The 24,215-nt window shown below is 50.3% G+C and overlaps 8 protein-coding genes across 8 annotated transcripts; 5 read left to right on the top strand and 3 right to left on the bottom strand.

The window, feature by feature from the left end:
* Window positions 1-20: 20 nt before the first annotated feature.
* On the top strand, window positions 21-1,379 carry N7500_001934 (N-acetylglucosamine-6-phosphate deacetylase; the record flags this gene model as incomplete). The annotated part of the gene is made up of 2 exons (XM_056673080.1): window positions 21-389; window positions 465-1,379. The coding sequence occupies 2 exons, from the start codon at window positions 21-23 to the stop codon at window positions 1,377-1,379; spliced, it is 1,284 nt and encodes a 427-aa protein (XP_056536599.1).
* Window positions 1,380-1,858: 479 nt separating this feature from the next.
* Window positions 1,859-3,546, bottom strand: N7500_001933 (GMC family oxidoreductase; the record flags this gene model as incomplete). The annotated part of the gene is made up of 2 exons (XM_056673079.1): window positions 1,859-3,240; window positions 3,300-3,546. The coding sequence occupies 2 exons, from the start codon at window positions 3,544-3,546 to the stop codon at window positions 1,859-1,861; spliced, it is 1,629 nt and encodes a 542-aa protein (XP_056536598.1).
* Window positions 3,547-4,217: 671 nt separating this feature from the next.
* N7500_001932 (uncharacterized protein) lies at window positions 4,218-5,778 on the top strand (the record flags this gene model as incomplete). The annotated part of the gene is made up of 2 exons (XM_056673078.1): window positions 4,218-4,699; window positions 4,764-5,778. The coding sequence occupies 2 exons, from the start codon at window positions 4,218-4,220 to the stop codon at window positions 5,776-5,778; spliced, it is 1,497 nt and encodes a 498-aa protein (XP_056536597.1).
* A 530-nt stretch (window positions 5,779-6,308) lies between these two features.
* Window positions 6,309-7,509, bottom strand: N7500_001931 (uncharacterized protein; the record flags this gene model as incomplete). Its single annotated transcript, XM_056673077.1, has 3 exons — window positions 6,309-7,178; window positions 7,229-7,377; window positions 7,449-7,509. Coding segments are annotated over 3 exons (1,080 nt in total), but the record flags the coding sequence as incomplete, so codon positions are not given.
* Window positions 7,510-8,631: 1,122 nt separating this feature from the next.
* Window positions 8,632-11,714, top strand: N7500_001930 (putative beta-N-acetylglucosaminidase; the record flags this gene model as incomplete). The annotated part of the gene is made up of 4 exons (XM_056673076.1): window positions 8,632-8,681; window positions 8,866-8,984; window positions 9,041-11,553; window positions 11,604-11,714. The coding sequence occupies 4 exons, from the start codon at window positions 8,632-8,634 to the stop codon at window positions 11,712-11,714; spliced, it is 2,793 nt and encodes a 930-aa protein (XP_056536595.1).
* Window positions 11,715-14,456: 2,742 nt separating this feature from the next.
* Window positions 14,457-16,326, top strand: N7500_001929 (NDT80/PhoG-like DNA-binding family protein; the record flags this gene model as incomplete). The annotated part of the gene is made up of 3 exons (XM_056673075.1): window positions 14,457-14,608; window positions 14,698-15,961; window positions 15,994-16,326. The coding sequence occupies 3 exons, from the start codon at window positions 14,457-14,459 to the stop codon at window positions 16,324-16,326; spliced, it is 1,749 nt and encodes a 582-aa protein (XP_056536594.1).
* A 752-nt stretch (window positions 16,327-17,078) lies between these two features.
* Window positions 17,079-21,593, bottom strand: N7500_001928 (cleavage/polyadenylation factor CFT1; the record flags this gene model as incomplete). The annotated part of the gene is made up of 7 exons (XM_056673074.1): window positions 17,079-18,162; window positions 18,218-18,293; window positions 18,347-18,545; window positions 18,610-18,975; window positions 19,029-19,196; window positions 19,249-19,562; window positions 19,622-21,593. The coding sequence occupies 7 exons, from the start codon at window positions 21,591-21,593 to the stop codon at window positions 17,079-17,081; spliced, it is 4,179 nt and encodes a 1,392-aa protein (XP_056536593.1).
* Window positions 21,594-22,149: 556 nt separating this feature from the next.
* N7500_001927 (uncharacterized protein) lies at window positions 22,150-24,014 on the top strand (the record flags this gene model as incomplete). The annotated part of the gene is made up of 3 exons (XM_056673073.1): window positions 22,150-22,699; window positions 22,760-23,767; window positions 23,836-24,014. The coding sequence occupies 3 exons, from the start codon at window positions 22,150-22,152 to the stop codon at window positions 24,012-24,014; spliced, it is 1,737 nt and encodes a 578-aa protein (XP_056536592.1).
* Window positions 24,015-24,215: the final 201 nt, after the last annotated feature.

Here is a 24,215-nt window from a genome sequence, read left to right as displayed (position 1 = left end):
TTCTCAAGAAACAATAAACAATGCCGGGCAAGACTTCTACCCCGCGCATTACCAAGTTCACCAACTGCCGTTTGGTATGCGGTTTGAACTTGGTCGAGCAAGACCTATGGATTGATTCTCTGACTGGAAAGATTCTTAAGGATCAAGAGGCTTTCTATGGATCGCACCTGACTCCCGACGAGATCATCGATCTCGGTGGCCGTATCGTTGCCCCGGGTATGATCGATGTCCAGTTAAACGGTGCCCATGGCTTTGATTTCTCCGTACCCTGTGAGACAAAGGAGGAATACGATGAGGGTTTGCGCATGGTGAATCGTGGACTGGCCCGTACCGGTGTCACTTCCTACCTGCCAACGCTCGTGAGCTCCACCCCCGAGGTGTACTGGAAGGTAAGCAAAGCGCATGGTGCTTAGAACAGCAACTTTCCCCAAACAAACAAAAATAATTAATCTTTCTTCTTTCAGGTCCTCCCCTCCCTGGGCCCTACAGCAGGAACCCATACCCCCCAAGATGGTGCCGAGTCACTAGGTGCACACGCCGAAGGTCCCTTTATCAGCCCCGGCCGCAACGGCATCCATAAGCCCGAAGTGCTGCGCGCCGCAGAAACTTTTGACGATCTCATCCACTGCTACGGCGCTGAGAATATGGGCAAGGATAGCCCGATCAAGATGATCACGGCCGCTCCCGAAGTCGGCAACATGATGGCCCACATCCCCGAAATCGCCAAGGACAACAAAATCATCTACTCAATCGGCCACTCCGACGCAACCTATGAGCAGGCTGTTCAAGCCACACACCAGGGTGCCCGCATGATTACCCACCTGTTCAATGCCATGCGTCCCTTCTACCACCGTAACCCCGGTATCTTCGGTCTGCTGGGACAGAGTGAGCGCCGCAGGCCATTTTACGGTGTTATCGCCGATGGTATCCACTTGCATCCCACTTCCATCAAGATCGCATACAATGCGCACCCGGATGGGTTGATCTTGGTTACCGATGCGATGCGTCTGTGTGGTCTGCCGGACGGTGTCTATGATTGGACGAATGGGGAGCGGATTGTCAAGACTGGTGCGCGGTTAACGCTTGAAGGCTCTGATAAGATTGCTGGGTCTTCGGCAACGCTCATCGAGTGTGTTAACAACTTCCGTCGTTGGTCGGGTGCGTCGACGGCGGCGGCTATCAATGCTGTTACTGCCGCGCCGGCGCGTCTGCTGAATTTGGAGGGTGTTAAGGGGTCATTAGAAAGTGGTGCTGATGCCGATCTCATCGTGTTGGGTGAGAGTGAGGATCCCTTCTCTGGGCCGACCTTGACGGTTGATCAGGTGTGGAAGCTGGGTGCTAAGATCCACGATACTGACAAGACTGCCGTGGCAGTATGAGGGTTTAGATCTTGGATACCATCTGTGTTATTTTCTTTGGTTTCATTTCAGCATATGTTCAACAGCTCTTTTATCTCGGTTAGTTGGCTACAGGCGTTTTTTGAGGTTGGGTTTTTTGCATTGAGCATATGCAAGCGCATGGTCATAGCGCCCTGCACCATCTTCAGTTCGAATATTTGTTCTAACATTTTCAAGTTCAAAATTCAGAGAGGAACTTAGTTTCATATATCAAGTTTATACATAGCTTTCTATGTGTTTGTATATATGTCGGATAAATAAAATGTCCAGGTCTGCTCGCAGACACTGGGGAGAACCAGACTCGAAAGATGCCCGCATTCAAAGGCGATCCGCCGCGCCCGACTCCAACGGGGCTATGCGCCGCTCGCTCATATGCTAGAATAAACCCAAAATAGGACCGAAATGAAGAAAAAAAACTTTTACAGGCATATCAGATCTTTGACACGTAATAAGCGCCTGCTTTACAGACGGGGCTGGTTGCGAGACCAACCGGCCTCGCCAGCAATCAGCTCGGCGGCACGCTCACCAATGGTCAGTACTGTTAACATAGGGTTAACGGTAGGCATCTCAGGGAAGACACCAGCATCGGCGATACGGATGCCCTTCAGACCGCGGACCTTCAGCGTGGGGTCCACAACCGCCATGGGGTCGCTGGCAACGTTACCCATCTTGGTAGTACCAGCGGGGTGGTAAACAGTGTGGGCGACACGACGGCCGTACTCGGACAGCTCCTCGTCGGTCTGCACCTTGGGGCCGGGGGCAACCTCGCGCTTGATCCACTCCTTGAAAGGAGACTCCTTGGCAATCTCACGAGCGGCCTTGAGACCCGCTACGATGGTGGCGGCGTCGTAGCCCTCAGGGTCGGTGAAGTAGCGGAAGTCCAGCGAGGGCTTCACGGAGGGATCGGCGGACGTCAAGAAGAGACGACCGCGAGAGCGGGGGCGGGGAATATTGGGGGTCATGCAGAAGGCGTTCACGGGCTCGTCATATCCGAGACGAGTGGTGTTCAGGGTGAATGGAATCTGGTAGCAGTGCATCATCACATCGGCGATCTTGCCGTCGTGGCCAGCGGCGTTGGGCAGCTCGCGGCGCAAGAAGATACCGGCGTCAGAGTCCATGGTGGTCATGTTGTGATCCACGGGGCTATTGAGCTCCCACATGATGATGCTCTCGGGGTGGTCCAGCAGGTTTTCACCGACACCGGGGAGATCCTTCACAACGGGAATACCGAGTTCGGACAGCTGCTCGCGGGGACCAAGACCGGAGAGCAACATCAGGCGAGGGGTGTCGACAGCTCCGGCACACAGAATGGTCTCCTTCTTAGCACGCAGAGTGTGTTTGACACCAGACTGCAGAGTGACGTCAACACCGGTGACGGTGTCACCCTCGACGTTAACCTTGCTAACCCATGCGTTGGTGAGAATAGTCAAGTTGGGGCGTTTCTCATCACCACGGAGAATGGGATGGATGTAGGCGACACTGGCACTGCTGCGGCGGCCGTCATCAGGGTTGTAGGAGATGTTGAAGAATCCGACACCCTCAGTCAGCGCACCGGTCTTACGGATATCGTCGTTGAAGTTCTCAATGACAGGGATTTTCATGGCGGTAGAGCAGGCCTGGATCCAGTCCTTGCATAGCTGATTACGGTGGCGGCCATGCACAGGCTGGATAGTGTTGCGCAGGTTATCAATGATACGAGTAAAGGTCTCAAAGTCCCAGCCCTTGCAACCCTTGGCAACCCATTGGCGGCAATCATACTCGAAGGGACGGAAAGAGATGAGAGTGTTGTGGCTAGAGCAACCACCCAAGACCTTTGCGCGGGAGTGACGGATATGACTGTTACCTGCGGGGAGAGTCAGCATAAGCTCATTCCATTCAAATCTCGGGGAAAGGGTGTCTAACCCATAGGCTGCTCGGTGGTGCCGTAGTCGTAATCAAGCTCACCTCCGAGCAGGTTGAGCCATTCCTTCAGGTTCAAAACGCGGTCGTCCATGAAATCACTGGGACCTCCCTCAATAACCAGAGTGCGCTTGTTGGGGAGGTACTCAGCCAGGCGTGCGGCGATCACACAACCTGCAGTACCACCGCCAACGACAATGTAGTCGTAGCTGTTGACATCGACAGCAGGGAGCTCGTTAGTGGTGGCCATGTTGAATACCGGGGGAATATATGAAGTGAGAAAAGAGAGAAGAAGGAACCGCCTTTTTCTAAATAGAATTTTTCAGTTCGGGGGTGGTCTGATCGGAGAAAGGTCTTGGATCCAATCTCTGGTGATTATCTCCATTTCATTCTTTTTTTTTTTTCTTCTTTTCGTTAGACTCGGCGAACCTTGGCTTCTGAGTGGTGGCGATCGATAAATGTGGAGACAGGGCCCTGTCAGCGATCCTCTTAGATAATTTGGTCCGACTCTCCCGTCAGTGGCCGAGTGGTGGGCGCTTTAACGTAGATTCAAGTGAGATCTTGAACAAGATAGGAATTCCCTTCCGTGGAGATAAGGTACGCTACTGTCCGTCTCTAAGGAATACCTTTCTCAGTATGAAATTCCCGAGGGGACTTTCGAGCCATTCAGAGTAAGCGGAAATGCAAGTCTGACCCCGCGTAGAGAGATTCAGCCATGTCAAGCCACCGTCAGCCGCTGACCGGATGGCGTACTTAGTACTTGGCCATTACGTATTAATATGCGTGGCGGCCGAGTACCGAGTACCTAATCGAATTAAGTAGCGCGCTAAGCCCCAATTTTCTTCGGAGAAACTATAAGGCGAGATTCTTCTGTTCTTCCCCGTCTATCGCCTCTCTTATCTTTTGTTCTATACGCACACCATGTCACTCTCATTCCCACCTCGTCAGCTCTATTACGACGGAAAGGTCCAAGCCGCGACCTCGGGCAAATCATTCCAGACTCTCAATCCCGCCACGGCAACTCCGTTGGCCGATATCCAGATCGCCTCCAACGCGGACGTCGATGCCGCTATTGCTGCTGCCGATCGCGCATTTCCATCATGGGCGCAGACCCCACTAATTGCACGCGCCCGGATTCTTCACAAGGCTGCTTCCCTCCTACGAGAGCGGAACGATGAAATTGCACGCGTCGAGACTTTGGACTCCGGCAAGGCTTTCACTGAGACTAGCACCGTCGACGTCACCACTGGCGCCGATGTTTTGGAGTACTATGCCAACTTCATTGGTGGTGGTGGTCTCAACGGTGAGACTACTCAACTCCGCGAGGATGCGTGGGTATACACTAAGAAGGCTCCTTTGGGTGTGTGTGCCGGCATTGGTGCTTGGAACTACCCCATCCAAATGTAAGTTTTTCGACCCTGTATTTGCAGCAAAGAAAAAAACGCTGACTTGGGTATCGTTTCCTAGTGCCCTCTGGAAATCCGCTGCTTGTTTGGCCGCTGGTAACACAATGATCTATAAGCCCAGTGAATTCACCCCGCTTCACGGTCAGACCCTCGCGGAAATCTACACCGAGGCCGGCCTTCCCGACGGTGTCTTCAACGTGGTCAACGGTGCTGGTGATGTTGGTGCATACCTGACCGGCCACCCACTTATCGCCAAGGTCTCCTTCACCGGCCAAGTGGCAACTGGTATGAAGGTCGCAGGTGCCGCCTCCGGCAGCATGAAATACGTGACAATGGAGCTGGGTGGTAAAAGCCCTTTGATTGTCTGCCCAGACGCCGAGCTGGAGAGTGCCGTCGATGGCGCCATGATGGCCAACTTCTACAGCACAGGTCAGGTCTGCACCAACGGCACCCGGGTCTTCGTCCCGCGTAGCATGAAGGATGCTTTTGAGAAGAGCCTGCTCGAGAAGATCCAATATGTGCGGGCTGGCCCGCTCTTTGACGAGCAGACCAACTTCGGTCCCCTCAGTTCCAAACTCCACTACGACAAGGTCGTCACATATATTCGCCACGGTATTGAGTCTGACCGCGCCACCCTGCTCTGTGGTGGTGTCGAGAAGCCCTCGGTGCCCAAGGACCTGCAGGCCGGCTACTGGGTCAAGCCGACCATTTTCACCGACTGCACTGACTCCATGAGAATTGTCAAGGAAGAAATCTTCGGTCCCGTTATGTCCATCCTGTACTATGACACCATCGAGGAGGCTGTGCGACGCGCCAATAATACTGAGCTCGGTCTCGCCGCCGGCGTCTTCACTAAGGATTTGAACCAGGCTCACCGCATCATTGACCAGCTACAGGCTGGCATTACCTGGGTGAACACGTGGGGCGAGAGCCCTGCTGAAATGGCCGTCGGTGGCTGGAAGAAGAGCGGTCTGGGCGTGGAGAATGGTCGTCGCGGTATTGAGGCTTGGCTGCAGAACAAGAGCACTCTGGTTGATATGAGCGGTGCCGTGGTCAGTGTCTTCGCCAAGCTATAATCTTAATATGTCATGCAACGTACGACTCAAAAGCAATGATTATAGAATGTACAGAATATGGAACTTTTTGGAGCGCCACAATGTCAGCAAGTCTTCTAGCTTTTTCTATTCCTCATTCTATTGCCTGAGTATCTATACATTCACATAATGAGTATCTGGAAAAATACCGACCAGGGTCCGCGCGGCCGAACACACATATATATATACATACAAAATACTGAACGACATGGCGCTCCACCATAAATTTGGGAATTCAGATTAATTGTACACAGCTCGGATCGTCTGTAGCTAAAAAGGTTGATAATATCATTTAGCCCCTAGAAAAAGCGCATCTATCAAGTCGGGAATAATCGAAATGACCAGCGAAACTCCTTGAATAACACCCATGCATGGACGATGTAAGCCAAAGCAATGAAAGAGACCATGCAGATATGATTTGCAAAGACAGAACCCATATTCCCGCCCGAAAATAAGAATCGAAAAGAAAAACCCCAAAATGAAAATGCCACAAGTTTGAAAGGTGTTCACCATCAGAGTGTAGTAATTCTGGTGCCCATGCGATCAAAGACAAGGTCGCTCTTCAGCGCACCGTCAATACCGCCAATCGCCGAGTCAACCAGACGCGAGGACATGCTATCCGGAGTGAGCTCCTCTTCCTCCAGTGCGCGGCGGTGCAGCTCAGTGTTGATGCGGAGATCTTTGGGCGTCTTCTCGGGGGTTCCATCGGGAGTAGGCTGCTGGGACTTGGGGGTCTTGGCAGGGAGTGGGGCCGGGACGTAGGTCCGAGGACGGTAAACGAGAGCGGGTCCCTGGGTGCGGGCGTCGGTCCCGGCCTGCTCGATAGATTCGAAGTATCGCACAGTTTTGACCTTGAGTTCGAGAGTAGCGTCACGGTCGCAGACAACGAGCGGGTGCTGGTGCAGCTGCAAAGCGGAAAGTGTCCACATGTGATTGATGCCTTCTTCAAGGCCCTTCTGCACGGCGAATGCCTTGTGCGCTCCGGTGGCTACAATCACCACTTCCCGGGAATCCATGATGGTCTGAATACCGACAGTCATGGCCATGCGAGGCACCTTGTTGGTGTCACCGCCGAAGAAGCGAGAGTTTGCTAGGATGGTGTCGTAGGCCAGTGTCTTGACGCGAGTGCGGCTGTTCAGCGAGGAGCCTGGCTCATTGAAGGCAATATGGCCATCTGGTCCGACGCCGCCCAGGAAAAGCTCGATACCACCATAGCGGGCGATGCGTGCTTCAAATGATGCACACTCGGCTACAGGATCAGCCGCGTTGCCATCCAGGATGTTGATGTTCTGCGGGGGGATGTCCACGTGGGAAAAGAAGTGCTTGTACATGAAGCTGTGATAGGACTCGGGGTGATCGCGAGGCAGACCGACATATTCATCCTATATCGGGGTTAGTGGGTTGTTTTGTCCATGATTGTTGTTGCGCATACCATGTTGAAAGTCACGACATTCTTAAAGGAGATCTCGCCGGCGCGATGACGCTGCACGAGGATCTTGTAGATGAGCTCAGGGCTGCTACCGGTGGGCACACCAAGCACAAATGGGTGCTCGGGAGTCGGATTGAATGCCTTGATGCGGCCTAAGGTGAAATATTTAGTCTCAGCATGGATTGCGCGCATCGGCGCATGGAAGACCTGGGGTTCAGCTTACTGATAATATAGTCTGCGATATACACAGACACCTCGCTGGGATCTTCTCTGATAATGACACGCCTATGAGAAGCAAGTTAGTACGGAGCCATAATGCGATATATAGATGTCACGCACATAATTACGTCAGGGTGAGTTGGAGTTAGAGGTGAGGAAGAAGGAGAGGAGAAAGTTGGTATCTAAAGGAAATAAAAGAGATAGGAAAAGGGACGGGTTACAGTCTAGTGGAGTGTACAGTGACAAAAAAGAACGTCGTATAGAGAGCCACGTGCTATAGTAAATGTATCATTGCCCATGACAGTCAGATAGGGTCATTTGGATCAACTGACTGGTTAATATCTGCGGGTAACCGTGGCTTGGCAAGGGAAGAATCCACTGCGATAGTCAAATAGCCATTGACCTCATTCGGCCGATTCCAAAATTTCTATCAAAGTCCACTCGGGTGTATTCCATGTGGCCTAACAGTCAGGCCGAATGTGCGATGACGCCGAAAAAAATGGGAAACAGGCATTCTGATTGGTGTATGGAGCTCCATAGTACACATGGTAGTCTGAAGGTTCCATTTGAGAAGTGTCGGAGTTGCATCCGGTGATATCGGCAAAAGCTGGAGAAATAGAGTGCTCAGTGCAACCCTGGACGTTGTAGCGTCGTAGCCGCCCCGGTATGGTATGGGTATGGGTATATACAGCACGTGACTCAATACGCGGACCCCCATTACGGTTACATTACAGATCACGTGGTTAACAGGGGGGGTCCCGTTGTGACCAGGGGACTCTGCCCCGGTGGATTATGATGAGTTAGCAATTAATATCCATCCATAGGTAGATTGTATATCTATACAATTAAAAGATGTACTTTTGACTCTGAAGATCAATCATCTATTTCAATACATAATGTAGATGCCAAGGTCCCGTGACCCTGCTAACAGCGGGGGGGCACCTATCTCCTTATCTCTAGTCTCAATTCTTCCCCGACTTTTGCGGCTCTGGGGTGAAAGACAAAGCTCCCGAGGTCCAATTTTTGACTCTTGCAACCCTTCTACCCCCTGTCACCTGACTACCCGCGTGCACTGGCTTCATATTCCCTACCTGTCAGACGTTTGCGGTGTCCACACCTTGATCCTCCGACACTGCACCCTTTGCATCCTACCTTTCTGGGCCGCTGCAGGCATTCCTCCTCGGGCCATGGCCCGGAAAGAGGACATGCTGCCCCCGGGCTGGGAGGACCTAGATAGGTATGTCGATCTTCTTTTCCCCTTGGCTCATCCCCTATCAGCGTTAATTCTACCCCTCTTCTCTTTCCAATCTGCCTGGGTACCTCCCTTCACTGTGGAACCTTGGTCAATCTGGGGATGAGGTTCTTTTAGACTATTTCCGCTTTAGGAAATATGACACCTCGGGCGCGCTGACATGGCACAGGCAGATGGGTCAGCTCTTTATGATGGGCTTTGATGGGACTTCGGTCAATCCACAGATTCGATCACTCATTGAGAATTACCACTTGGGCGCTGTGCTGCTATCTGCTAAAAATCTGAAATGTATCTTTCAAGAGGGCCCTTGCCATCAACTTGGACACTCACTAACGCGCTTACAGCGGCCGAGGAGACAACCAGATTAGTTCTGGAGTTACAAACCATTGCGCGTGATGCAGGTCATCTCGTCCCCTTACTAATTGCCCTGGACCAGGAGAATGGTGGTGTCAACAGTTTATATGATGAGATATATATTCGTCAGTTTCCTAGTACAATGGGAATTGCAGCCACTGGGTCCAAATCCTTAGCCCACGAAGTGGCTTTTGCGACAGCACAGGAGCTGAAGGCTGTCGGAGTCAATTGGATCTTAGGACCTGTCCTGGATGTTTTGACCAATGTGCGAAACCAGCCACTAGGCGTTCGTACCGCCGGTGACGATCCCCAAGAGGCGTCTCAATATGGTGTCCAGTTCATGAGGGGGTATCAGGAAGCAGGGTTAGTGACCTGTGGAAAACACTTCCCATCATATGGTAATTTGGAATTTCTCGGCTCCCAGACCGATGTCCCAATTATTACGGAATCACTGGAGCAACTCAGTCTCAGCGCGCTCGTACCCTTCCGCAACGCTATAAGTCAGGGCCTAGACGCCATGATGGTGGGAGGTGTCTCATTGTCATCTGCTGGAATGAACGTGATGCACGCTTGCCTGAGTGATCAGGTTGTTGACGAGCTCTTGAGAAAAGATCTCCAGTTTCAAGGGGTAGTCGTCTCCGAATGTTTGGAAATGGAGGCGCTCACACATAACATTGGAGTAGGAGGTGGCACAGTGATGGCGAAGAACGCCGGCTGCGATGTCATCCTTTTATGTCGGTCATTCCCAGTTCAGCAAGAAGCCATCAATGGGTTGAAACTCGGTGTGGAGAACGGCATCATCGGCCGTCAGCGAATTGAACAATCATTGCGCCGGGTTTTGAATTTAAAGACGCGGTGTACTTCGTGGGAACAGGCACTGAACCCTCCGGGGCTTTCTTCACTTACACAGATGCAACCCTCGCATACGAACCTTTCCACCCGAGCCTACAACTCTTCCATCACAGTGATGAGAGATAAGAATAATTTACTTCCGTTGTCCAATGTCATTGAGGCAGACGAGGAACTTCTTCTGCTGACTCCGCTGGTCAAGCCACTCCCCACATCGGCGGTTTCTCTCTCGGTCGCAGAGTCTGTGCATGGGCCGCTTGATCCATTATCTGCGGAACGAACGTCATCGGTTCTGAGTGGAGAGGGCGTCTTCAAAGAACTTGGACGGTCACTCTCACGGCAGAGGAATGGGCGTGTGTTGCACACCTCTTATACCTCTAATGGCGTGCGTCCCATCCACGAAGACCTCATCCAACGGGCGAGTGCTGTAGTCGTTGTCACGGCAGATGCAAATCGCAATGTATATCAGCAAGGGTTTTCCAAACACGTCTCCATGATCTGCCAATCACAATATACCTCATCTGGAGAACGCCGCGCGAAGCCATTGATTGTGGTGGCAGTTAGCTCGCCATATGATTTTGCCATGGATTCCTCAATTGGTACTTATATATGCACGTATGACTTCACGGAAACAGCCCTCCAGGCATTGGTCAAGGTGTTGTATGGTGACTTGACACCTTCAGCGGCCCTGCCCGGCTCGATTGGCCGAACGCAGAAAATTCATCAATCTCGACAGCACTGGCTTGTCGAAAATTGGAATGAGGACCGCGACTCTTTCGCATTGGATGCTCTGCTTGACACCATCCGAGACGACTGTGCACCGGGCCAGCCGTCAGAACTTCTTGGAGCTACCGCTAGCAGCTTCTTGCTGCGAAAGGAGGATATCGACGAAGCCCATTTCGTTGTCCGGAACAGTAGCACGCAGGCCATCTATGGGTTCTGCGCAACCTACTTCTTTCGATCCACAGGCACCGGCGTCCTGGCATGTTTAATCGTGGACCCCTCTCGAAGGAAACTATCCATCGGACATTCTCTTCACAGCCGCGCGATTCGGACTCTACTCCAACGGAGCGGGATGAAACGCTTCCAGCTAGGATCCCGGTTACCAGGGATCTACCTTGGCATCCCGACCGTGAACCCGGTGGAGCGCAAGCGGCTGCGGCAATGGTTCGCGAACATGGGGTGGAACACCGGGCTTTCCCGACCAGTGTGCAGCGTGATCCTGCGTAATCTGTCGACATGGGTCCCGCCCGAGGGCCTCACTACGACCTTGCAGAGTGCCGAGGTCACATACGACCTCGTGTATGGCTGGGACTTTTCGCGCGCGATTCTCGATCACATCAAAACATATGCGCGGCAGGGCGTGGCAGACATATACCGCATGGCTCTGGGTGGCGCGCCTAACTGCGGGATCATCCGGGCCAAGCGGCCCTCCGACGGGGTTATACTCGGGAGTATCGTGATCTACAATGAGCGATCTACCTTGGCAGAGCACATGCCTGTGCTGCGGGCCACCCAAGCTTCTGTCGGGGGCATTTCGTCTCCCGTGATTTCTTCTTGCGGTGAAGATTATTCTGCGGTTATGCAGGGTCTGATCCTGTTGGCTATCAAGCAGATCCGGAAGTTGAGCGCCGATGCCGTGGTGATGGATTGTGTCAGTTTTCTTCGCCTCGTTTTCTCCATTACTTCTCTAACAAGACACAGGTCGACGGTGACGATAACTTTGACAATCTCTCGACGATGGGATTCACTATGCTACATAGCTTTGAGGAAGTGAACTGTGATGCTGCTACGTGGACGATGATGCATGCGTAGCGATCAGACTTCGACTCTGTTTTTCATTTTGATTTCTTTTCGGTCCTGTTTTCCTCGCGTCTATGATATCCATATCGCATTGGGCTTGGCATTTGTTTCCCATTTTCTTTCTTCCAATTGGATATTGACCTTTGTTTTATACGATCCAATATTGGTTCTTCCACGGATTTTCTTCTCACGCATATTTTCTATTGGATTCCTTGGGGTATTTGATAGGGCCTGGGGGTAGGACAGAAAGTTTGTTCTGGCGTTCTGGTCCAATCAACTAAATTCTATGGTCACAGGATTCCCACTGGTGATCACCAGCGATGATCTGGGAATATAGAAATCATGTCAAGATTCTCAAAGTGTTTATGCCCGGAATCGGGGACTAGGGAATCGGGAACCGGGGAATCGAGACGTAAAAGAAGAAAATCCGTTTATTGTATGGACCTCGGGAGGACCTGACTAGCCCGTGAGTTCTCAGGAAATATGAACATTAATCTAATTACCCTCATTCTCAAGCCAAGACTGAGCCGGACCGGACGTCCGTTGGAAGTCAAGCGTGGTTAAATTAAATTTATCGGATTTTGTTCCATTTGCGTTTAACTTCCAGTGGGTTTTATGGGGGAAGGGGAATTGTGGGCTGTAGAACGGAACTCCGCTTTGGCGCCGGAGCCGGACAACCCACTTCTTGGTTCAGAAGAAAGCCAGGGGCTAGGGGTAGTATTTGGTCTTTTCTTTCTTCTCTTTTCAAGATGCGACATGAGAAGGCATTTGATATATAAAGACCATTCTCTCTTTCCCCAAGATTTTCTTCATGAAATCAAAAAGAATCGATACTCCGGATATATCGGGCCTCGGGGCCTGAATTCGACCCGGGCGAATGAACTTCATTGGTTCAGAGTTTGAACCAATTTAGTTTTCTGTTTGCGTTAAAATCCCTCAGTTGTACAAGCGGAGCTTCTTCCTTTTGAATTTTTTTTTCTTTTTTCGTTGAAGCTGAACTTGAAAGTCTAGAGGTCTCGTCCATTCTTGATCTATGATTCTAGGGACGATCCTAGGAATGTTGTCGAGATATTCCTCAGGTACAGTAGTACTGTGAAGCTTTCGGACCCAAATCCAAAATGTATTGTAGCTGTCAACCTTGGAACCTTGGCCACGTTCAACCCATGGATGGCTCCCATAGTCAGAACCTTGGTATACTTCCTAGGCCGCAACAGGAAACGTGCCGGAAGAAGAAGAAAGAAAAAATCCCAAGTGATCCGGGAAGAATCAAATCAGGTAAATGCACAGACTCTTCATTGGTTCACATGAAGCTTACTCTTTCGCCACTCCGCCTGGGCAATACCGTCTGACAATCCTGTATCTCCTTCCACAATGGTGTTTTATGAATCAGCACTGTAGATAACATACAACACGAAAAAGTATGAATTCTCCAAGGTTGATGTACTTTGTAGATCCACGGACATCGCCGGACCCGAGACCTAACCAGTTTAACTTCGAGGCAAGACGTACGGCGTACGGAGTACATATCTCAATGCTCAACATATTACATGCATGATTACATTGCAGATTGCAGATTGCCTTGGTGCAGATTATGAATTGCAGATAATTGCCATTTCCAGTGGACCGTAGCCAAAGCACAGGGTCCAGCAGGGTACGAGGGGGGCAACCGCTTTCTGATCCAATACGCCGCATGATCTGATTGGTCCCTACATCTGCATGTCAGACGGCCGATGATGATCATCCTTGAGGCGAATGTGAAATGTAAGAATGAAATTGTGTATATTATAGATAACATGGTGTGATGGGAATATAGGAGGAGATTGGACCATGGGTAACGATATATTCACTTCTACCTGTTCAGACCGTCACAGGAGAAGCAGACACAGGAACTCAGAAGTCTCCCACATCCCACTAATACGAAGTACGAAGTACGAATGTTTAATATTAATATGTGGCGTTTTCAGGAGGGTCGACCCGAAGCAGTAGTCCCTTAACAGGCAGGTGGGTATTGTAAAAACGAATTTGATCTCTGATTATACATATGTATTATAATTTTAAGGTATCTCAGAATGTTAGACTCCGTATCAGGAGTTATCATATTTTAACATCTTGATCTTCAGGGCCCAGAGCCGAGAGCCGGCGATCAAGTCTTACCCCATCAGTGCTGAGGGATTTGCATGTTGATATCTAAGATACTCCGTACCACTCCGTACCAAAATAAAATATATAGAAAAAGATTAATAGGATTACTCAGGTATCGAAACATAAAAATATCCATGGAAATTGAACGGAAAACCTGGTATCTATAAAAAAAAAAGGATGACTCAGCGCTGCGTTCGTTCTCCGCAAAACCGCGGCTCCACTATTCCCCGAATCCGTTGATCGTTTGGCAGAACGGAGATTCCTCCTCTCTTTCTCTCTCTCTTTGCCGGTGATTTGCTCTTTCTTTCTCTCTAGGGACAATCTAAGACCTGAATAATTATCCACTATAATCCCGACTTGTCCATTTCCGTCTCAAATGTCCTCTCCGCCTTCACTCCCGCCTTAGCCTATCTTTCCGCTCCGTTGCTTGCAGCATTCCCCAGGTCTCTACTCATCCTTGGCTTCTCTTCGTCTGACCTCTTTCTCTTACCTTACTCTCCTCTTCTACTTCCTTTCCTCTCTTTTCCTCCTCACTAGGCTGTCTTTATATAAAAGACAATCCTATAATTATTCCTCCCCCGCATCGTGTGCCTCCGTATCGCAGCTCTGACCATGGAGGGCTTCGATACTATGGCGGCGATGACACCGTACTTGGCCAGTCCATTGTCACTGGGGAATTTGCAGGGTCCCGACTATCTCAATGCGATGTCCGGCTTGGATCTACCGGATCACCGTTCCAACTTTGATTCCGAGACCTTTGTTAGGTGGGTGATTAGATCTCCAAGTGGGACGAGAGGGGTGGATTATCCACTCCGCTCGGCTGGGAAATCGTTTTGCTAAGTTGATAATATAGTGAGGATCTCACTTTCGCACCTCCCAATTTGTCACATCAACTCAGGCGCTTCTCTTCCGCATACGATGACCCTTTCACCGAGATGGCAGCGCCCTTTGACCCGGCGCCCCAGGAACAACCCCAGGACTCGTCGATCGACCACAACAATAAGTTGTTGAGCTTTTCGCTGCCAGTATATCACTTTACGCTCCTCAACTATTCCATGCGCCAAATCTCCTTATCGGTGTCGGCCCAGTTACACGGGATGTTCTTTCTCGCCGAGTCTCCCTATACAACATCCCCTTCAGAAAATGCCCCGCCACAACAAGGTGCCGAGTTGACGTGTTATCGTCGCAATTTGTTCCAAATTACCGGATCAGTAACTTTGCCCCGCGGGATGCGCTACATCATGACCGACCGAGGCGACCGAATTCCCATCCTCGCCCAGGAACTCACCGTATCAGCCACAGAATCCGTGGAAGGAAACCCGGTGAAGATTATCTCGGTGCCGTGGAAGACCCCCTCAGCGGCTGCCGCTAATTCTGGCACGGCTCCAGAGGAGAACAACCCTAGCACTGGTGCTAAGATCGAGAAGGAGCCTCCCCCAATTCCCTTGGACATCATGGCGGGCCAGGATCTGGATTCAGACTACGCGACTTTCCCTATCGCCTGGAAGCGCCTACAATTCCGTGTTGCGACCGCCAACAATGGTCGTCGAAAGGAGCTACAACAACACTTTGTTGTCCGTCTCAAGGTGGTCGCGACGTTATCCACTGGTGCGAAGATCCCCATCTCAGAGGTGCAGTCAGGTCCTGTCATCGTCCGTGGCCGCAGCCCACGCAACTTCCAGTCACGCAAAGATCTTCCCCTTAGTGGAAGTGCTGCCGCTTCGCGAAAGAATGCCCAAGCCAGCTCTTCGAATGCCGCCATGAACCGCACACCAACAAGTGACTCCGTCCCGCGCCGTGCCAGCGTGACCCCAGCCAAGACAAAGCCAGCAGCTCAGAGTAATTCTCCTGAAACAACGTCCGTTCCTCCGCCGAGCATTATGCAGCAGACCAAAGCGACACCCGACTGGACCCCCATTCCACCACCCAATGCAAACAATGTCATGTCTCATGCCCCAAAGTCCATGTTCCCTCATTCCAGCCCGGAGCAGCTGTCCCAGGCGACAGACTCACATCGCCGTGTCAGTTCCACAACAGCGGCCGCTGCACCGATTAATTTGTCGTTGCTAGACGAGGAAGAAGGCAGTGACCCCAATCTCCATCTTGATCAAAAGATGGTGTCCCCTTTGCTGCCGAGTTGTCACATCAGCGATCGATGAGTCTCGACCAATCTGCCCCGCCTTCTAAGATGCGCAAGCTCTCTCATGCGGTCTCTCAGACTCCCTCGCGGAGTGTTGCTTCGTCCATGCCGTTGCTGGAGACTGCCAACCTGCCACAGTCATTTGCATCATCGCTCCCCTTCCCGAACGAAAGCACTGATCTTCTCTACGAGTATTTCCCCTTAGGATTGGATGACTGGCAAGCCCCCGTTGATGCTGTCTACCGACCACATGTAGTGCATCACACTAACATGCCGGAGATGAAATTTGTGGCGTCCAGAGGCCGGAGCAAACGGTACTTTGCGGCAGAGGATGTGTGCTAAACTCCTCGGTGCTGTGATGCTGGACTAATGGCACTGGCCGACGTCTGTATTTTCCTTCTCGCATCTGCATTGTCACTCTGGGATGGGTTGTTTCTTTATTTTGTTCTTCTATTGCTTTTTTTAGACTTGGCTTGTGTTTTCCCATGAAACGCAAAGTACAAAATATGGTTGGTTTTAAACTGACATGCCAAATGTGTTACTGATATTGATGCTCATGGGGGCTCGGTTGGGATTTGGCATGTACGATTTCAAAGATCTGGTTCTCTTTGATCTCAAATCATGCAAGGCGAAAATGGAGAATGTGGCGCGCTGAGGTGTTTTGACTTGATTTATTGTCTTTGATTTTGGGTGATAGGTGGGTTTTGGGATTGGATGGGTTTTGGATTACTGGGATTACCCACGTTGGATTGGTTTGGGATAGGTATCGGGGTCTCTTGTTTGTTTTTTTTTTCTATCTCATTTTTGGGTCCTGGTTTAGTTATATCCCATTGTGTTATGATATCACGCTATTTACTTGATCGTGATGGGGCTTCATCGGTGCAGGCTGAGAGGACCTTCAGCTATACATGTTCTCGTGGCATGCCATATATTTACAATCCCATCCTGGGCTGACCATTTATTTTTTTATCTTCTGAATACACAAAGAAGCTGTGGACAGCCAATAAAATCGAACTGCAATAAAAAGCTCACTCGGTGAGTTGATTTTTGTCATTTCCTTAAACTAATGCACCGAAAGACGTCTGTTTCCGGCATCACAGATATCCGAGCCCATCACCGCTAATAGTCTCCAGATCAGCCTTGATCTCCCACTCCGTCGCGCCGACCCGCCCCGCAATTTCAGCCTGTCGTTGCTTGCCCATATTCAGCCATAGACTCAGTAGATTGCCATCAACCATACCACGTCCCGCAGCCCCATCACTTTCAATAGCCCGGAAAGCACGCGGGTTCAGACCGGCAGGGTGGTCGACCGTGTTGATTAGCTGAGACTGTAGCGCCGATAGTCGACGGTACGACTCCTCAGCAACCGACGTCACAAGCGCCAGAGACCCATTCTGCGAAGCGATGAGCACCTGATGTGTGGCGAAGCTCTGATCCACGTCCATTGCTTCTTCGGACGACTCTGCAAGCTCAGATGAAACTGGTGTGCGCGGCAGAAGGGTTACCGATGATGCGAAATTGCCGGTGTAGAATTTGCTTCGGCTGAGGAGTCGATCGCCGTTAGAGGACTTGGGGTCTTCGGGGTCATATTGTAGAACATGCAGGTTGCAGTCACTGTCAGCGACTAGCATGTACAGCTTGTTCCCATCCGGGAGGAAGTCAGCTGCCACCACCTCCAGGTATTCGGGATCTTTGCCGAAAAGTGTCATTCTATATGGGTCTTCGGAGTAACCGGCGAACCAGAGTCCTTTCACGGCATCTCCCAGGATAACCATGCCGGTGCCTTTGAGCTCTTTCGCGACATTGACGTAGCATTGCATGTCCATAAATGCAACAGGTAGAAGGCTCCCGTCTTCCTTGAGACCTCGGACCATACACTTCTGTCCCTGGGCCACGATTATAAATCCTTGACCACCGATGCCAGATAGTGCGGTCACTGCACCCTTCACCGACTCCTTACCAATCAGCTTGAGTTTACGGCCTGTCTCTGGCTTTTCCGGGTCTGGGACTACTTTGATCACATCAAAGACATAGATTGTCCCGCGAGCTGGCATATCCTCTCCCTTGGCAATGGCGGTTCCGACAACGATTAGATCCCTCCGCTCGTGCGTATTCTCCGAAACCTCAAGGTTCACGTTTTTCACCGCTGTCACCTGCTCATCGGGGTCCAGAGGGTAACTATGAATATTAGAACTCGTATTCGTCAGGCCGCAGGTTTTGTGGGGGGTTCTACCTGTCAATGATGGTCCATGTCTTGGGGCTGACGACCTTGATGCTGCTTTCGGGGATTTTCGGACAAAATGATATCTCTTGAGATTAAATTAGCACAGCACGCAGGGAAACGCTTGAAGCAATCACCAACCTTCATTCCGCCACTCAGGGTGCAAGTCATCACCCTCCGGTAACTTAAAGTCTCCTGGGTGGCTTGTGCCGAGAACATACGTCTCAGAGGACGTCGAGTAGGCCAAGAAATCAACTTGCTCATCAATTGGAACTTTGCGCAATGTCCACGGATAGTCAAATTGAGTTTGGGGAGGTAGTTGACAAGCCCGGATACAGCTCTGAAAAGACAGGATTAGTAATTGTAAATAGCACAACTCTGGAACTGTAAGGGGTAAGTCTCACCTGAGAATCCACGTAAATGAACCCATTCTCACAGCCAGTTTCGGCCGAGTCAAAGGGGCTGAGCCAACGTGTAAAGCCTCCTCTAAGACGAATGATGTGCGGTGAGCTCTTTGCTGTCCTAAATATAAAGCTCGATGAAGCCCCTGGCATAAAGACGGTGCTAAACCCTGAGATATTAGGAAGAACCCTCAGCGGTCTCAATCGCTCTTGCTTCTGTACTTGAGAGGATGCCTCCTCTGAAGGGCTTTTTGGTAGAACATGATTTGACTCCCGGAATAATTTCAGGTGACGAGAAGATCCATGGCCAGCATTTGCCGGGACTAAGGTTGGTTTGTAGAATATCAGATCGTCATTCTCGGTTCGCACCTACAGTGCTTGGGTTAGAGATTGAAGAAAACCATGTGGGAAAGAATTCTTACGATCAGATAAGGCGAAAGGCTAAAACTATCACCAAGATTGGCAACAACAAATTCAGTTAGGGTTTCCCGAGTATTAGATCGTTTGGGCGGCTCGGTCGACAATACAGGTGGTAAGCAGTCGACACCTACGATGACCGCGAGTAGCTGCATGTCAGAAAGTCGGAATATCTGTATCATGAGTCAGAACCAATGACTGAATTTTTTTCCCATGACGACCTACCGATAGGTTATACTCAGAATTCAATAGGAAGAGAAGTACTTCGCCCTTTGAAGGATCTTTCGACGATGAGCCTGAAACGCTGAATGACTGTGAATTATCGTGATAAAGGCATCCGGAGCGCCATTGTGAAGAAGCAATGTCACTTGAAAGCGAAACTTCATCGAGATCACCGCTTTCATCCGCCTGCAGAAGCAGTATTGATGAATCATCCCGAATAATCACAAGGTAAGGGTCAATAAAGCTTGCGCTCACAGCCACGCGCTCATCACTGGTGTCTTCATCCCAAATAGGGTAAATTTGTGACAATCCCAGGTCTGTTGGGTTTCACAATTAGCTTATACAACGCTTGCTAGCAGACTGGAGTAGACTATACCTATGTCGTAGCTTCTGACCTCGTTCCGTAGAACCTGCACTAGACGAGTGTCGCCTGCCAAGGATCCAATATCAACCGTGCAATCTTCGTTCGGGTTGAACTCTGATGCTTTGAACGGCTTCAAGCTTTGATCCTCCACGACGAAGACTTCGTTCGCCTCCTGCTCCGAATCCGTGGATCGAGAAAGAACCACATATTGACGGGACGAGTTGTCTGTGCTGGAAGAGCCTCTCTTCTTTGTGACGCTGGCTGACCAGACACAATCCGCATTGTCGACTTTCAGAGACATGGTAGTCAAGGGATCGATTTCACGCTTGATGACTACCAAGCCACCGCCTTTGTCGGAGCCCTGAGATGCCACCAGCTCCAGTTCAGCGGCAACAGTTTCATTTATATCTTGACTATTGCGATTCGTATTCGAGAAAGCTTTGCCCAAAGTGATGTCCCTCAGTGGGGCAATGCTAGGAAGTTGATCGTTCAGTCGGAAGTTATAGAATTCGGGGGTTGAGTTGTCGGTTCCCATGCGATTACCGACCTGTGTCGATCCAGGCGCCGAGGAATAGAGGTCATCGTCCTCCATTTGGTCGTCATCATCTGAAAGGTCACCCAAACCATCTGCTGTTTGTTTTGACTCAAGCCGAGCTTTTTTAGTAGAGGCAGATGAATGCGACCATTCTAGGAGCACTGAATCGGCATCTTCGCTGCCGATGAAGACGTTTCCATCTCCAAGACAAGTGGAACATGAGGCGGCCGACTTCAAGATATCTCCACCTGCATGCGCCGGAAGGGCATGAACAGTGATACCGGAGACAGACCGACCATCAAGTTTGAACTTGATCAGTGCCATATCGCCGGACGCAAGTGCTAGGAGTAGGTCGCCGCTATCGCCACCAAGTCGCTCAACCACGCAGCCTTCGAGGCGGAACGCCAAGTCCGATTGGTCGGTCATTGAGAACGAAGAAACCTGCCTTGAAAACTCATTGACTCCCACTGCATTGGTTTTACCAGCTTGGTCAACATGAACAATTTCATTTGAGCCAAGAAGCAAGGCACCTCCTACTGGAAGTGGGAGTGCCACGACTTTGAACAGATCACTAGGAAGGCGAGATACCGAAAGAAGGGTGGTAGAAGCTCGCTGCTCAAGGTCCAGTGTAAATACAGCGTAGAATACTACATCCTTTCTTTCATGGAGAAGGGCAGTGGAGGTTGCGACTTGAGAGTATAAAATTCCAAAAGTCGGCTCCCTGTATTCGTATAGGAACGCCAGGCTTATGGGATGTAGCAATGAAGGGTCCAGAGCAGTCAATGGCAGGACAAAAGATGAGGAGTAGGGTGTTTGGTGTACTGGTCCTTGATTGCTTTTCTCGGTCTGTGCTCCTCCACTAGAGGTCTGATTTGGGCGTTCTCCATCAAGCTCCGAGTCGTAGTCATCCATAACTAAGTCATCACCCGCCTGATGGAAGGGCAAAATCGCAAGGTTGCGGATTCCAAAGTTGTACACCGCGCATCTACTGCTTGGGTCAACACTCAAAATGCTCCCACATCGACTCAGGTCGGGCACCCAGGGACTGCGAGTCAGATCATCCCGTTCGTAGTAATGAATGGAAATTGTTGAGATTCCATGACGCTCAGGATCCCACTCAATCAAGCTGAGCTTAGCATTGCGGACTGCAATTAAGATAGCTTCTCCGCCGCTCTTAGTGTTCAAGATTTTGACTCGGCTTAAATCAGTGACAGTTCCGGGTAATGGGTATTCTTGTTCCAGTACTAATTTTGTTTCTGGTTGAGAGAATTGTGAAGAATGAGGTTCTGATCCTTCCTTGTGTGGCTGAGGCGAGACCTTAACGAGAGAGAAAACCTGCAATAGAGAGGTTCTGACAACAATCAGATTGCTGGCGGTTGCTGAGGTAAAAGGAATTGCCAAAGCATGAGTGACCCCCGTGGGGGGTAATAGCTCTGTGTAGCACTGCATTTGGAGACTCAGTCTACCGTCAAAGCTCGTGTGGAAGGCTTGATACTGCTAGGAAACCGCCAATGAGCTAAATTGTGTTTTTGATATGGCCTGAGATGCACATTGCAATTGTTAAACTCAGGGACGGAAGACTGAGAGTATGAAGCCTTGTAAAACACAAAAGAGAGATAGCACCGCTAAATTTTTAATATAAACAGGAGAAGAGATCAAGATCAAGATCAAGATTGATCTCTGCCCTTGTGCAGTTAAGTTTGTAGCTCCTTTGAAGCGGAAGCAAAGCGGAGATGGAAGCGGCAGCTGACTGGTCTGGCAGAATTGGGCGGTCAATTTATTCTGCCCAACAAATCCTACCGCCATCTACCACAGATGCCTCAAAATGGTTTAGCGTTGAATAATCAATGACGACACAAGCGATCGCCAGAGCTTCGGAAGGGAAGAAGATCTTGGTTTTGATATTGAAAGTCTCATTCCTGCCATCATTCCTTCATTCTTTTGCTGGAAGGGTTGATGCAGACTTCACAACAAATTTGCACAGTGTGAACTGTTATCCTTCAATATGGCCCTCCTTCAGACTTCCCTTATCTGGGCTCTGTATGGGGTGGTGATAGCTATCCTACTGGCAGTGGCATCGGTGTTTATCTATGTCTACCAAACTCCCCGCGATCGCTCTCCTTCGGTCACTTTGACTTGTATTATCTCGATTACTAGTCTTCTTGCAACAGTCCTCTTGCTGCCTGTCGATGTCGCTTTGGTATCATCGACTACGTCGTCCAAGTTAGGCCAACGAAAGGACTGGGCAACACAGGATGTGGTGGACAGAATCACTTATTCCTTGACCATCATCTATTATTTCCTGTATTCTCTGGATGCCCTGCTTTGTCTCCTGGTTATTCCCTTCACATATTTCTGGTATGAAGAATATGATGAGGTTGCGACCGAGTCGGGCGAGCAAACTGTGGGCCAAAGGATTTGGGGTGCCTTGAAATACACGCTTTCATTCGTTGCAGTCGTTGTGATCTTGTTCCTAGTTGGTTTCTTTGTCCCAGTGTCACAGGGAAAGAATGACATGGATCTGGATTACTTCAGGCGCTTACTGACTGAAAATCGTGAGTATCCGAGTATCCTGACGTTGGACAGAACCGTGAAGCTGACATAAATCTGAAAAGATGGCGAGCGTGCCCTCACTTTTGCTCTTGGCCTGTTGATGACGATTGGGCTCTGCCTTTATGTTTTGTACACATCCGTGGGATTGGCCCTTCTACCAATCAGTTTGATCAAGACTGCACCATCAATCTCTAGCGCCACCTTGCAAGCGAGCACTGCACAACAACTTGACACAAACCAAGAGCGACAGCGGCAGCTTGAGGGACGATGTGCCGGAGATCCCGAGCTTCTGTCCTCCAAGGACCGCCGAGAACTCGATACACTGGTGCGGGAAGAGAGGACACTGATTCGGCGTCAACGTCTGGCCGAGGAATCCCAAGGCGGCGGCCGTAGCTGGCTGATGAAGGCATGGTACAAAATTGGGGCAGTGCTCCGTCCCTTCAAGCTCCTGGGAGGCATCTTGTTGTTATTGATTGCTTTCCTCACGTGGGTATCCATGTTCCTGACCGCAATTGACAAAGCCATGAACTCGATTTGCAAACATCGTTGTGGATACATACTCGCACATGTTAACATCTTTAACCCTGTCAACTGGGCACTTGTCAAATCCGCCAGGTTCTTTCCCATTGACTACGCCATATTCACCGCACTTGTACTGCTGTTTTTCTGCAGCTCTGTGGTTGGAATCGCCGTGGTCGGAATCCGCTTCCTATGGATTAGGATTTTCCAAATCAGAAATGGCCACACATCTCCCCAGGCTCTACTCTTAGCCACCGCCATGTTGATGCTAATCATTTTAGCGCTGAATTACTCCATTTCCATGGTAGTCGCCCCTCAGTATGCCACATTCGGCCCACAGACATTTTGTGACCGCGCACCGGGGACCTTCATCGGGAAGCTAGACTGCTCAAACAGCAAAGAACTTATCAAGCCATGCTCGGAACTGGCAAAGAATCCAGCTGCACAGCAAGTCTGCACACCTAGTGTTGTAAGCACCTTCTTGAACCGGGTCACCCTGAACTACCCATTCTTTGGAGTCGTGTTCTTTTGGGCCCAGTTCGTCTTCATAGGTATGTCTCAATTTCGTTGCGGCCCTACCCGAAGTTTTATTCGCAGTGATCTAACACCAACCCCGCAGGCTTGTATCTGGTTGTGTTTGTTACTTCCCTTTTCCGTTCACCCCAGTTGGACGAAGCACAACTCGATGAAGATGCAGAGGAAGCCGAGGAAGAAGGCTTATTGGCAAATACCGGCAGACGCTTCAATGCTAGCTGGCAAGACATCATCGGGAGAGCTGCCCGGACTGAACGCTCTTAGCTGTGATGTTCCCAGCTATCCCGGTTGAATGACTCTTGAGGATTTCAATGGTCTCTTTCTTTAGTTGTAGTACACTTAGGTTTTTATTATTCTTTATTCTCTTTTATTCTCTTTCTCAAGCTGCCATGTAAGTGAGAAATACATAATGGGTGCCTTTGGCATGATCATTCAATTACTGTCTTGGAATATCGATTATCAGAT

The sequence above is a fragment of the Penicillium coprophilum genome (assembly GCF_028826855.1).
Source record: "Penicillium coprophilum strain IBT 35676 chromosome Unknown utg000002l_segment0_segment0, whole genome shotgun sequence".
In the NCBI taxonomy this organism is placed as follows: domain Eukaryota; kingdom Fungi; phylum Ascomycota; class Eurotiomycetes; order Eurotiales; family Aspergillaceae; genus Penicillium; species Penicillium coprophilum.
This window is presented reverse-complemented; position numbering and strand designations above follow the sequence as displayed.